Source organism: Thunnus albacares, chromosome 6, assembly GCF_914725855.1.
Source record: "Thunnus albacares chromosome 6, fThuAlb1.1, whole genome shotgun sequence".
Classification (NCBI taxonomy): domain Eukaryota; kingdom Metazoa; phylum Chordata; class Actinopteri; order Scombriformes; family Scombridae; genus Thunnus; species Thunnus albacares.
This window is the reverse complement of record NC_058111.1, coordinates 20,051,041-20,066,692: the sequence shown is the minus strand read 5'-3', so window position 1 is coordinate 20,066,692 and position 15,652 is coordinate 20,051,041. Positions and strand designations below refer to the sequence as shown.

At 40.5% G+C, this 15,652-nt stretch overlaps 1 protein-coding gene across 2 annotated transcripts in view; it reads left to right on the top strand.

Annotated features, from left to right (window-relative positions):
* Positions 1-15,652, top strand: part of LOC122984674 (rho guanine nucleotide exchange factor 17-like) — a 74,418-nt gene that overhangs the window by 42,561 nt on the left and 16,205 nt on the right. For both annotated transcript variants that reach the window (XM_044355264.1, XM_044355262.1), the window contains one exon: positions 11,441-11,518. In XM_044355264.1, the coding sequence (XP_044211199.1) occupies positions 11,441-11,518 (78 nt within the window). The remainder of the gene's footprint in view (positions 1-11,440; positions 11,519-15,652) is intronic.

Here is a 15,652-nt window from a genome sequence, read left to right as displayed (position 1 = left end):
AGTATGCTTAAAAAAATAAAATTGTCGACAGTTTAAGTGATTTGTAGTTTATGGGCAAAAACACTCCAAACACAGGTATGGTCCTTTTAAAATTACATCCTTGCTCACTGTTGTCATGGTTATTTCTGGGTCTCCCTGCATAGAAACAGAAGTGGCAGAAAGAGCATTTCTATTCAAATCTGTGTTTCTCAATAGCGCATGTAGCTGCAATGGGAGGAGGGGAACTTTGGACAGTGTTGCCATAAAATAATTTGTGCTATGTGTGAGATGAAGAAAGCAGAGGTTGCCATGGCAGAGGGTCAGCTGATAGATAGATAGAGGGGATGGACGTATGGATGGATGGACAGCTCGGTCAGCCTCCCCCCCTGCTCATCCCTCAGATGCCTCACTCGATTATTTGTGGGGGGATTGGTCGAGTCTGGCTGAGCGGAGTGGAGCTGAGCGCTGCGAGCATCTGCCCTGCCTGCTGCCTCTCATTATACACACCCAGGGGGAGGGCCATGACACATTCACACACACCCACACACACTCTTTCTATCTGCACACCTCGACATGCGCTCAGATCTTGCTTACATCATCCATGCAGTAGAAACAGATCAGACACCCATGCATACACGCCGAAGTGTGTTCATTTGCCTTTCACATACTCACTGCGAGTGCGCTGTATGACACACACATAAGAGCTGCGCAGCCGAGCCTACCTGCTACAAAACAGTGACACACTTTGACACACTTGAAGATGCAAGACTGAATGTGTGGAAGAGCAGAACATTTGCAGAAAAGGTTGCTTTCTGAAGGCTTGAATTATTCAGAGCGTTTGTTGCCAGAAGAAGAAAGGACAGAAAAAACATCTGGAAGGAAGGATGTTTATTTTCTGTTGTGAATAGGAGGAAAGGTGGTGATTCCCTCTCTCTGTATCGACCCTCAGGTGTGTCTGTTTTTTTTTTTCTTTATTCTGTGGAGATGAAGACCGAGTTCGTGTGAGTAAACCTCCCATTAAAAAAAAAAAACCCAAAACAAAACAAACACTGCAGGTGTTCTCAGGTTGTTTCGTGTCTATGTGCCAAACCGAGTGTGCGTACAGGCACACGGACCGCTTCGCATGCTGCAGATGGTTCGAACCCTAGCCCAGTTCAGCATCGCTCTGGAGGAAATGAATGAAAGTGGAGAGAACACTGGAGATGAAGGAGGAGGTGGAGGAGAGAGAGATGGTGGTGGTGGTGGTGGAGGAGGAGAAGAAGTGGCAGACAGAGATGCTGTGGATCAGTTCAGAAACAACAACGGGCACTCCGGCGGGAATTTGAACGGGAATGGACTTTGTGCTGGAAGCCCCCAGTCTAACGGAGAGGTAGACTAGTGTTTCTCTCATTTGCAGAGAAGTGTGTGTGTGTGTGTGTGTCTGCGTGGTTAGTCACTGTCTTGCACCTCTGTTGCGGATCTAGGACGTTATCACCTGCCTGTCCAAGTTGATTTAGATTTCACTCCCTCCAGCCTCCTTCTGCGATTAAATCTACTTTTTCCTCCTCTCTCGCTTCTCCCTTTTGAACTCTCTCTTCCTCTCTTTTGCTTGTTCTCCTGCAGCTCATTCCTTGTTTTAATATGTGTGTCTCTCATAGACAATGTCTCTTTCTTCCTCTCTCTCTCTCTCATGCCTGTCTATAATAGAATTAGAGCTGAGTGAATCACACGATAAGCTCCAACACCTACTGTCACAAACAGTCACACACTCTGTAGTCCCTCTGTCTGTCCATCTGTATTCTTTCATGAATCTGCACACTCGCTGTCTAATGTTTGGATGATCTTAACACCTTCTTGGTAGATGTATAATTAAGTGTGTTTAATTTAAGTTGCACAGTAATCGTAGCTCTACTGCAGCAGCATTGTCTTTTTGCATGTGAATTGCTTACTTCATGTGTGAGTTACGTGTGCTTGAGTGGGAGCAGAATTAACAAACACGCTCACATGTAGTATATGCACACACAAAGTCACACATAGACATAACACAGCTACTGTAGTTCTGCTAATCTAAACACCCAGCCTGTTAATCTGCACCAAGGATTGCAGTGTGTTTGTATGTGTGAGGGAGTTAAGTAAATCTCTGCAAGAGATTTATAGAAGTGTCTGTTCATTTATTTAGTAATCAGTTCCCACATTAAGTCCCTAGAAATTTCAAAAATCAAGCTAACCACACCAAGTACACAAGCCTTTATTTAGTCTTACATTATGAAGCTTTTTAAATACTGTTTCAGTTTTCTAAAAATCTTCAAAAGGAATTGTACATATGACTTCAACTAACTACTAGTCTCATTGTCGATTAATCTCCTGAGTCATTTTGATTCATTTTTGTGGCCCAGAAAATGTTAGAAAATGTCCATCACAGTTTCCCACAGCCCAAGTATGAAATATGCAAACAGCTTGTTTTGTGTGACCAACAGAAAACCCCCAAATATTTTGTTTGATATCATAAAGACGAAGAAAACCAGCAAATATTAATATTCGAGGACAGGGAAAAAAAGCACATTCTTAGCATTTTTGCTTAAGAAATAACTTAAACAATGAATCAGTTATCAATCGTCATCTAATTTAATCATCTAGTAGATTAATCATTTCAGCTCTAATTTTATCCAATACTCCTATTCTTCTGCTGTATTGAAGTAAAGTAGGACTAATTACTCACCTTAATATGGATTACTTTGTTGATTGATTGCGTGAACGTGAGGCGACACAGATGTGAAGAGCTATAGAAATGAAAGGGTAGGATAAGAGCCTAGATAGGACAGGAATGGAAGAGATGATAATGATGATGATGATGATGATGGAGGTTTTGAGTTGGAAGGAGTTGGGAGATGGATCAATAGTGTGTGCGTGCGTGCATGTGCATGAAAAAGAGAGAAAGTTATTGATCAGTACAGAGTAGGTCAGAGCAGTCTGTGGCCTGCAAATGACAATTAGGGAGACATACACTCACATATACACACACACACACACAGACACACACACACACACGCTCTTGCATATTGATAATTCTTCTTGATAAAGCTCAAGAAGAAGTAAAGGAAGAGACTCCTCCACTCTCAGGGCTTTTACCTCTTAAAACCAACAAAATTTGAAACCCTGTGATCAATCTTTTTCAGATAAATGATGAATGAATAGAGGAAGAGATAGGTGATGAAGATGCTCTCTCTTTGGCCTTAGAGGTTGCCTGTTGCTGCTTTGGCCAGGCTGTTGCCAGGGGATACAGTCGTCCGGGAGGGGAGGGGAGCAGAGAGGAGGGGGGATGGAGGCGGCAGGGGTGGGAGAGGTGTGACGACAGCGATGAGATGAGAAGAAAGAGAAAGTATCCCTGTCGCTGCTGTTTTCACTGTAATAACTTCAACTCACACTTCAAACGGTGTTGCCTTTGATCTTTATAATTAAGATGCCTATATGTTGTAATTTGACCACATGCATACCTGATAAGTATCAAAAAATGACAATTACATAACATATTCAGTATTTCCCCCTTAGTTTATTATCCCCCTTATTATATTTCATTCTTTGAGAGGTGAAAATTGCATTTACAGCACAAAAAAGTGTCATTAATTTGGCTCCTACAGCAGACTTTTAGCATTTTAGCATACCAGCTACACAGTCCTTGATAGTAGTAATATTATTTTAATAATAAAAAAGGAAACAATTCTTTCTTTTTTTCCATTAAAATAATGATGGTGATAAATATTTTTATTTCCATTCAAGTAAGATCTAGACATGGAGAATATGGTCCAAAGGTTATAAAGTCAGTCCTTAATGTGCATGAAAAACAATCTTGTTTCCAACAAATTCCCTTTAGAGGCCGTGCACAGCTGTGGTGAACATACATAGTTGATTTTAATTATTTTGGATTATCAGACATCTTAGGACTCAGTCGATGTGTACAGACAGCTTGATTGACATCTCCCTCACTGTCCTGGCAGCTCTTCACTGTCCTGGCTCCAATCACATCTTTATCATTCTGATTAGGAGTCTGTTGTAGTTGAAAACACTTGTGGATTTGCATGACCTTAAAATCTGTTTACACATAAGACAACAGACAGACAAACAAAGCCTAAATAGGATGGAAAGCTTACCCATGTTGGCAAATAAATTATTTGTGTGAAGTCTGAAGTGATGCAGCTGCAGTCTTGGCAGCTGTGTCTCATAAAGGCACGTGCAGCTTTTAAGTCCCATTTTTTTTGTGTGTTGTTGTTGTTGGCGGATAAGGTCACAGAAAAAAAAAGAAAAGAAAGTGACATTACAAAATATTTATAACACAAAATTAAAAGCAGCTGCAGTACATTGAAAGAATAATTGGGAATTTCATTCACTCATTTTTTTCAACAATAATGAGTACATAAACAGAATCGAAGGATTTGTTTTTGTAACATTTTGTACAAGAAGGTGAGCAGCAACAAAAAATCTCAACATAAAAGAGAGTAGACAAGAAAGAAATACTGATCTTTGCTTTCGTCTGGTACTTCAGATACATGTGACGGTGTACAGAACAGCGCAACATTGCTAACAAAGACAGAAATACAGCACATACATAGTTGATTAACATCATGACCTTTGCTGTATGAAACCGCAGCTAAAATCATGTCACGTTAAACAGAATGACATGAGATCTGAGCTGCCTGTTCTCTGACTCTGGTGTGTGTTGTCTTTACTGTTGCGCTGTAATATTTGGCTGCAGTTGTGAGGAATAACTTAGTTTATGGATCCCCTGTGTCCGCACCATTATTAAGACACCAGAGCTCGCAGAGGGACACATGAGAACATGCTGTACTCTCACACACACACACACACACACATACACATACACGCCCGTGCAGACGTTTCTCGCTCACACACACTTGAAAGCTCCCTCTCAGATCCCCCTCCAGTGTTAATAAGTGAGGGCCGAATCCTGTGAGCCGCCCGTCCAATCACATTTATCAGCGCGCCACAGGCTGTGACCCTGACTTTCTATGAACTGTTTGAGACTGTTAATGTGTGAAAAGAAAAACCTCACACTTGCTGTACTACATAGCCTGGCATACTTTTTTTACTTTGGGTGTGAATTCCATCTCAAATGAACAGACTGAGATGACAAACCGGTCTCTCTAAACAGAACTTAGCTGGGCCATTTTGGGCTGATTAAATTACACAAACACAGACTATTTCTCTTTCATCATTCCTAAGATCCAGGTTTTTAAAAGGATTAAAGTTTTCAGATTACAAATAATTTGAAGCTGTGATTCAAAGATTTCCAAAAAATAACCCTAACCCTAACTCATATTTTATGAAATTCTGTCACATCCTCTCATCTTTCCTACTTTTCACTATTCCCTGCAAATGAGCGGCAAATTGACCGAAATTGTTTACGATTAAAACAGTCCAGACTGGACCAGGTGCAGCGCTAATTGCTTTGTTTTGTACAAGCAATATCTATGAAATACAGGCAGACCATTATCTGAACATGTTAAATACAAGTACATTAAGACAACAACATCTTTGTTTCCGTGAGACCGAACTGAGATGGGCTGACAATAGGCCTTTTTCACAGCAGACATCTTGACGTATCATAGTAGTAAAAGGACACGTGTTACTAATAACATCAATGATGGCTCTGTTCCAATCTAGTTTCCCAGTAAGCTGTGACAGTGAGCCTGGTGATACATCCACTCCTGCCGCTTAACCCCCGACTGATGTGGAGGATGTTTGGATGCTGCTCAGGGGAAGTGAAGCTCTTTCATCTTGAAGCAGCATTGTGTGCCTCTGTCAAAAAAAAAAAAAAGTCCCTCTTCCTGGCAAGGATACAGATTCATGTGTCTGGGCTTTCTGTGTTGAAGTTCTTCTTTTTTCTATTGGATATTCATGTTGTCAGTGGTGACTTAACAACCAAACAATATTGTTGTGGCTAAAGCCTTAATTATATTCCCTGCATCCACGTGGCTACTAGAATCTACGAGGGTCTGCATGAGGTAAATTTTGTCATCTGCCATGTCTGTGTGGATCATGAAATATTCCATGTATACAGAGACATAATGTAGAATAAACAGAGCTGCGTGCACAGGCAAGATCTGTCACCTTCATCAGCTGAGGGGTTCAATTTTCTGCACAGCAGGACAGATGAATAGGCCATTTTCACAGCAGAGATTTTTGATTTGACATAGAAAGAAAAGCACAAGTGTCATTTTAGCATTAATAATGGCTGCTTCACTTCAATTTGAAATCCCACCTGTGTCCGACACGTCTCTCTGAGCGTGACAGCCCTCCGGTGCTAAGACACAGAAGATCATGTCGGTGCTTCTCCTCAACACGGTGAGAGGAAAAAAGAAAGCAACTTCAAACAGCATCTTCCTGTCTTCAGCTTCCTGAGGCTGTCTCTCTTTTACAGAAGACCGAGCCACAGTCTCAGCTGTGCCAACGTCACTCCCTCCCGTCACCTCTCCCGTCTCAAGATAATGAAAGGCAATTTCAGTTTATTACAACACAAATCTTATTATTATAGTTTTGGCAATGCTTTGTATTGGTTACAATAAAATGTTACTCACCAAGTTAATTGCTGAGATCTGGGAATGTGGCGACATCTCTAAAAAAAAGCCAATCAGACAGGTTGTAAGCAAACCACTAGATTATCTAAACTGCTTAATTTAGAGGTAAAATTGAAAGTGAGCACAGCCGTGTCGGTAATAATCCCCCATTCAACAGGAAAATTGTAGCACTGTAGGTCACATTTGAACCAGGGCATCGGTCTGTAAACTGTGATGGATGTTTACAACAGACAGGTCTAGTAATAAATGTATCATTTGCCTTTTTTTCTACTACTACTTTCTTTCTACTTTTCTACTTTTCTACTAACCTGCGACATTATCTAAAACTTGTCTGACTGTTCATGTTTTTTGCCTCATAGGAAATCTTTTTAGATCTCAGCAATTAGTAAAATGTTGAAATGATTATTTTACCCAGCAGCACCCTCAGCAGTGAAAAACACAGTCATCTTCCTGTGTCATCATAGTACCACAGTTACAGTACAGAGCATAACATTCATTTTATTGCTCTGGATTCAGTTGAACTTTCTGCTCTCAGACTGGACTTGAGCTCTAGTGGTGGCTTTGCAGTGTGAGTGCAGGCTGTCCTGTGACCATTCAGCCTCTCAGCTGGGGTTACTATGGCAACCCTGCTATTAAAATGAAACTAGCATTCCTAGCATTATTTCACCATGTTCTGATGTGTGTGTGTGTGTGTGTGTGTGTGTGTGTGTGTGTGTGTGTGCGTAATCTAATAAAGACGACCAGCGCAGAACAGAGGAACATTCCTGTCTTGATGGAAGTTCCCTTCTTGTTTTATCTCATTGTCACACACAGACACACACACACTGTCAGGGTGTATGATCAGCATCTTTATTGATATTCACCACAATCATTTCTACGGCGTGCAAGTGTTTATTTATTTACCAGCATTGTAGTGACAGACGTCGATCCCCCACATTTGCGTGTTTGTTTTCGTAAGGTTGTCTTGAAAATAATGATTCCAATTAAGCAGTCGTGAGAAAAAGAAAGTGGATCTGCATTCGTTAATTTGATCAACTTTAATGAGGTTTAATATGACAGAGACATTCATGCAGAGGCAGCTGTGTTCTGGTGTGGAGTGAGGTGTGTGTGCAGAACCTTCGCAGGAAATGCTAACAGAAACAGCATCTTATCACTGCAGTTTTAGCTTCTGGAGCAATTCAGCACCAGCCCAAGAGAAAAATATATTCTCTCTTGCTAACTCCCTTATATAAGACTGATATTCACCTTTTAACTTTAACACAAAAAATATGTAATGGTGGCATCATCGCTACACTACTTCGAACATATCTGACATTTACACCAATGCAGTATATCATCAATAAGTATCTGCTCATACAGTATATCGGCCATGCAGATTTGTCATTTGGCGGGATAAACACCAGCTAAAAACAGCTGAAGCTGAGGTTCATGGATTTGTGGGTGCACCTTTCACATCTATCACCCTTTCTAAGCATGACATCAAGAAGGCTTTCAAGTGTGTGAACACCAAGAAAGCGGCAAGACCAGACGGTATCAGTGGGTGAGTCCTCAAACTATGTGCTGACCAACTAGCACCGGTGTTCACAATGATGAATCTGTCCCTGGCTCAGTCTGTCCTACCCACGTGCTTCAAGAAGTCCACCATCATTCCTGTGCCCAAGAAAACAAGACCAGCCTGTCTGAATGACTACCGCCCAGTGGCACTCACCTCTGTAGTGATGAAGTGGACCCACTACAGTTTACCATCCCAACCAATCAATGGAAGTCACCATAGCACACATCTCACCTGCGATTACTGTTCGTTGACTTAAGTTCAGCGTTTAACACCATAGTTTCCTTCAGGCTTGTCACAAAGCTTAAAGACCTGGGATCAAACACCTCACTGTGAATGTGGATCCTTGACTTCCTGATGGTCAGACCCCAGGTGGTGAGGGTAGGCGAACATACCTCTTCTACCCTCATCCTTAACACCAGAGCAATCCAGGGCAGCGTTTTGGCCTGTTTTACTCCTTGTACACACAACAACTGTGTAGCTACTTTTGACTCCCAACACCATTTTCAAGTTTGCTGATGGCACAGCTGTGGTGGGCCTGATCACAGATAACAATGAAAAGGCCTACCTGTAGGAAGTAGAGGAGCTGACCCGCTGGTGTCAGGAAAACAACCTACTCCTGAACGTCAGACTAAGGGGCTGATAGTGGACTTTTAGAAGAAGCAGGGAAGCAACCCCCCCCCCCCCCCTAAGATCAACATGTCCTCAGTGGAGAGGGTGGACAGCTTCAAATACCTTAGTGTCCAAATCACTAAGGGCCTGATCTGGGCGCTGCATACTGACTCAGTGGTGAGAAAGGCAAGGCAGTTACTGCTTCATCTCAGACGCTTGAGGAAATTCTGGATATCCCCTCAAATGCTGAGGAATTTCTACTCTTGCACCATCGAGAGCTTCCTGACCGGCAACATCATTAAAGATCCCAACCACCCAGACAGCAGCCTTTTCTCCCTGCTGTGGTCAGAAAGAAGGTACCGGATACACCCGGCCACCACTGAGAGGCTCAGGAAGAGCTTCTACCCTCAGGCCACCAGGATCCTGAATGAGGTCACTGCCTAAGACTGCCTCCTATTCTATTTAAGCTCTTTTTAATGCACAAATTGAAAGGACTGGCAGGATTACGTCACACTGTGATTGTACCTTATATGATTACATGTGACAAATAAACTTGATTGATTGATCATAGGGTTTTGCCCGTGGCTCCGTCTCCACCATGTTTGGGACCAGAATATTTTGGGAGTGTCCCCTGGGACCCTTGAGATAATACGTCTGACTTGTTCCATGATCGTTATACTCCTCGTTATGCCACACACACGCACACACAGCTTGTCTCAAATGATAGGACAGAGTTTATCACATTTTCCTCATTTGCGGCATCAGTTGCAGAGAAATCAACTTAGCGTTTATGATTGGGTTTTTTTTTCCTCCCTCTGGTTGTTCACGGTATAATGTTTTGTTTCTGGGTCTCTGTCTTGCCCTTTCCTCTTTCACTTTCATTCTGTCTGTTTTCCCTCCGGGGCTTAATGTGTTGGATTTGTGTCCAATGTGTGTTTGAGCAGCTCATTCACTTATCAAAGATTATGAGTCATTGTTAGGGCGAACTGCTGAGTCATGCTTTGCTTCTGTGGACTTCTTGGCCTCCGTGACTTCTAATCCCGTGTGTGTGTTTGTGTGTGTTAGATGTTTGTGAATGTTCAAATATTTAATATCACTGCAGTCTTGTCCGTTTTTGCCTCTTGTATGATAATATTGATAATATAGCACACTGACATTTCCATCAGATAGTTTCAGGAACTAAAAATGCAGGAACTACTCTCAAAAACCTTAAAGATTAGGCAAATTACATTGATAATGGATTACAAAACAACCACGTGGTTTCAGACGTAATTCTTGCATGCAATCAGACAACAGCAGTAATGGTGATGCTCTTCGATATTCAGCGTTATGTGACTGATGTTGGAAAGGAGAGTTGCAGCGGTAGTAAGAAAAGTACAGAAGTTATTTAGCCATCTGTATATCAGCAGTGAAACATCAAATAAAGTTAAGTTACAGTGATGCTTCTCTTAGATTCACTCTCTGTCTCATAATCTTTTCTTTATAGACTGCAGGAAGTCTGCTGCGCATCTGTTGCTCAAACGTCAACAACATCCCTCCTCAAAATATTGATGCTAGGAACAACCAGTGCTGTTTGGGCAAACACAAGCCTCAAAATTGCAGCAACATGTGTACACAGTGCAGCACACTTAGTGCTCTTGGGTTGTAGGAAAGCTGGGAGCAGAGACTTTAAAGGGGTCAGGGACTACAACCCGGGAACTAAAACCAGAACTACTGTAGGTTCTTGCACTTTAATACAAGTGTGTGTTCGTGTACAATATGTGTTAAAAAAAAAAACCAGGCTGATCTAAACATCTGTGACTTTTTAGAGTCAGTCTGCTTCATTATGATGCATCTCTCCACTATCTTTGAGATATTTCACATTTTGCTGTCATGTAGACTAATAGAGCAGAATCAGACATTATTGCAGCTATTTCAACTTAAATAATTTTTATTTGTCCCCAGATGATTATTTGTCCCATTTCTGTCGTTGTGTATTGTAACCATAAAGAGTTTCGACACCTTTTGAGTGGAAAGAAGTTTAGAAATTAAAATCCAAATGGCAACAAATATTATTAAATAGTTCAAATTTTCTTTTGTTTCCCGTCTTTTTTGGGGTATTTTTGCCTTGACAGAAACCTTTTCATGGTGAAGTTACAGACAAGTAACAGGGAGAGAAAGAGAGAGAATGTATGACATGCAACAAAGGTCCTTAGCCAGAAAATAACCAGAGATGTTGCATTTACAGTACCAGTCAAAAGTTTAGACACACTTTCTCATTCAAATGAATGGGAAGGTGTGCCCTTCTGCTTTTGACTGGGACTGTATGTGATATGCATCTTAACCACTAGGCCACTAATATATAATTCACGACTGCAGAATAAATCCAGTAAGACCTTTGTCTTGTCAGAGACACATAGAGTTGATATCTGACCTTGGTTCTTGCAAATGTAAATTGGACTGAACTTAATTAAATCTCTCAGACCTTACAAGGTTTTTCAAGGTCACAGTGTATTACAAAAAGTTAGATTGTGGATTTTTGAAATACATATATTTGAGATATATATACTCTTTTTTTTGCCAAGCCTAAAAACATTTAGAGCATTACATTTCAGCAGGAATTGATGTTATTTTCATGTTTTGTATCCCTAGTAGGATATTGTTATAGATATATGAGATAACTCAGTTAGTGAGAAAGATAAATCTATATGAAGAAACGATTGACCTTCTTCTCCTGTCTTCACAGGACATGAGGAGACATGTGATGATGACCCTCCTGGATACAGAACAGTCATATGTGGAGTCACTACGCACTCTCATACAGGTAAACACACACACATCCACAGTGTTACAAGTAACACAAAAACAAACACACCACTGTGGATTCATATATTGCTGAGGACATGAATAACAAATATAGGTAACCAAGGTGTTATGTAATCCACTTATTGTCATTCATCTTGTCAGGCTAATCTGCTAACCTCATCACATCTCACTGTCATCAGCATTATCTGCCCACACACACACACACACACACACACACACAGTCTCTCTCTCTCTCTCTCTCTCTCTCTCTCTCTCTCTTCTATACCCTACACCCATCTCTATTCCAAGAGCTCACTAACCTTTACCCCAAATCTTAGCTGCGTCCCTCTTTCACACACACACACACATACACACACACACGACCCTCTCTTTTTCTACCTGTGATCACCCTGCAATGTGTAACCTGTCACCATTGGCTGTGTGTGTGGGCAGACAATGTGTGTTTGCAAGTGTGCACATACAGACTGACTTTGCAGTGCTTTTCCCTATGCATGTGTTTCTGTGTGTGTGTGTGTGTGTGTGTGTGGCCACAAAGTGAATAATCCTGGGCTGCGTTCCCATGGTGACACAGGGAAAGAAGTAAGTGTTACCACGGTGACAGCAGTGAAAGTGCATATCCCTGAAGGAGGAGGGTGTCAGATGTGGTTCAGCTGAGACAGCTCTACAGCAGCGCTGTCCAAAGTTGAGATCTAGGTTTGAAAACTAACTCTATGCACTTTTGTTGGACTTGGGAAGGTTTCTGTGAATAACTATATGCGACTTTTGCTATGCAGCTAAGTCTGCTGAGGTTGGACATGCATAAAGATCCAAATAAAACATCAGCCAGTATCAGGTCAGGTACAGTAAAAACATATCTGTCAAAAGATGGGCACCACATGAAACTAGACCTGTTACAAATGTGCATTTGTGAATCTTCAAGTCACACAGTATGAGGCTCATGACCTACATGGATATTACACATCTTCCACTCTCTCTCTCACCTACCTGACACTCTCCTCTCTGTGCTCTAGAAAAGAGCAACTGTACTATAGAATACTTTCACAAATAAGCAGCAATACATGTTAGTGCACAATTAATGCCAGTAGAAGCTTTAAAATTTCCACTAAACTCCCAACCTACCTGCACCATTCGATTCAGGAAGAGAACTTTTTTCGAGCCAAAAAAGCCAAAAAATGACTGGAACACTCCTGCAATAGATTTTTTTAAAAAGAGCTGCCCTGCCGTAGCTGATTGTTCGAACAATCAGTAATTAGGCTCGTTGTCCACTAAGAAATTTCCAGTTTTTTTCTTTTCAGTCATTCAGTATATTTTTTTTAGTGAATGAGCAAGTAATCTTTTATCATTACAATTATAGTCACATCATTGGCATCTCGATGATGCTGCTGTCTTTAATAAGCATTTGCTGATGAATTATACTTTTTACAGATTGTCAAACAAATCATATGGTGATTGGCTAATTAAAAATGTGTTAATTCACTTGATCATGCTCTATATGGGTCCATCTGAATAAAAAGTAGAAACTGAAGCTTCCTCATTTGATAAAGTTAGCAGTTCCAGTTCTAGGTCTCTTATGTAAAATGCTGTATTTCCAAGCGTAAATTAGTTGAAGGACACACAACATTAATTACGATAGCTTTAAAAAGATCCTAAAAACCCTTCTTTGTTCCAACTCTCTTCAGTTCAGGTATTTTAACCAACAGATTGGTTTAGTCATCAAATTAAATGTGTCACGAAGTCAGGCACAGCTGACTGGACTTTATAGCTCCTGAGGCATCAGGGTCACATCTGTTATGCTCTATTTTAGAGAGCAAATTGAGTCTCCAAATTTTCCCTCAAGTTTAATGGATTGATGGGGGAGGGTGTCAGAGTCACCCCCCCCCCCCCCCCCCCCCCCCCACCTTGAGATCCAAGTCAAAAGGCAGAAAAAGAAATGGAAATAGATTTAGGAGAAGAAGAAAATAAAGGAGAAGGGTAATGGAATATAATTATATGCAGTCAAATTTTTAAATGTTAACTACTCTGAATCCAGTTTGGTTTGTCATGACAGTTACATCAACATGGCTAATGCTGCATTCATGTCATATCATTCAAAGCAGCTGAGAGGAAAAAAACACTCACGTCAGCTTCAGACTTGTAGTTCTGAGTCAGAGATATCACAGCTATGATATCTCCCACCTGGTGAAAATCACTACAGCAATATCACCAAACTGCTGGCAACATGGCTGCAAGGCCTCCATCGCTGCAATTACATCTAATTAAAATCAACTATCAACATTAGTATAACTGATTCAGCTCATTTCAAAGGAGCTATACACTGTTTGTTTGTGTCTGGCTTCACCTTTTAATGAACCACTACAAATACATAACACAACAAAAATAGCTAATTAAGGCTACTTTATCTGGCTATTACTGTCATATCATCAGCTTATGCCAGAATCATATGTTCAATATTGGGAAAAAAATAAACATAGCCAATTAAAATGTTGATCCCTAAACAGCTATATGAGTTGCCAGAGTGCCTCTTTATATCACTAATATTAAAAAGCAGAGACAGATCCAGAAACAAGGCGCAGCTGCACTCACCACAATCTTTTGAGATCAGTGAATAGAAAACGACCTTCTCTTTAACGGAGGGAGAATAACCAGATCCTGCATCTGTCGAGCTGCTCGGTGTGCATGCAGTATATCTCAGTCTATGAGACAACAAGAAAACTTCTTCTGATTGATTTAAAATAAAGTGTCACCAGAGATTATAATTTGAATCAACATTTGATTTATCGAATCAACATCGAAGCCTCTTTGTTTTTAGCATCATTTTTTAGTATTGTTGACATTGAATTAGAGGGAGAGAGGGTGATGGATGGATACATAGATGGATGATTGAGGACATGTACCACCCAATACTCACCCAATATGACCTCATGGTGGTTTATGGGTGGACGTGTGTGATGAAATATGGATTAAAGAAACCCGAGGTGCCAAGTGAACTCCTAACACAGCCCATGGAGCGCCATGTGGGTGTGTGTTTATGTCAAATCGAGAGACGGACACACACAAACACAGAGAGTTGGATAGACTACATTCAAAAGAGTTGAACAGCTTTTTTTTTTTTTTTTTTCAGCACAAGCAACGTTTGCTGCCAGAACTCACACCTGTAGCACACACAAACTAACCACCACTGCTGGTCAATTACATGTGTTAGTGTGTGCAACACATCTGACATACTGTGGGCTGACGGTCAGGAATTAGGGTGACACTAACTGAAGTATAAACACTTTGTCGAGTGTGTGTGTGTGTGTGTGTCTGTGTTTGTGTGTTGGGAGGATGCTTAGCAACAAAATATTTAAAGACATTTTCTAACAATATTAACATTCTTGTAGACTTGGAGTGCTGGAGAAGCAGTGGATGGAAAAAGGACAGCGTCCCTCCTTCCATCTTTGCACTCATTCACTCATTAACAGGCACTATCATTGAATATATTAAGAGTATGGTGCTAGTTTGTTTCTGCTTCTCCTTCCTGCCTATAAAATATTAATTAAGAAACATGCTTATGACATACTCATGTGGAGAAATACTAAAGATGTTTGTTAAGGCTGTTGTTTCCAGGATAATGTTGCAAAAAGGAGGGAAAGTTATGTTTAGTTTTGCTGTATTATTATTATTAGTATTAAAATCGTTATAGATTACTCTGAGTATCAGGAATATCAGTTGTTAGAAGAGGAAAATGAAAGTGGGAGTATGAATATATAAACAGAGTTTTGAGGAAAATATGAAATGGAGCTAACTACAAATTTGAGCATGAAAGTTGATTATTAACCTTGGAATCAATCAAAAAACAAAACAAGCAAACAAAGAACACCTAACTTGAGGTACACTTACAACTTTTAGTAAAAACTGAATCCTAAATTATTTTTAATTGGTTAATCCATCCATCCATCCACTTTCAGCTGCTTATATAGTTCATTGATGACATTCAGTCATCAATGTCAGGAATTACTCTTGTATTTCTGGGAAGTGCTGAAAAAATGTGACCTATCAATAAATAATAATATAATATCTCAAGGTGGTGAAACAAGTATTAAATACCATTCTCTGTGGTATTAAAAAGGTCTGATCTTTCGCATAATTAATG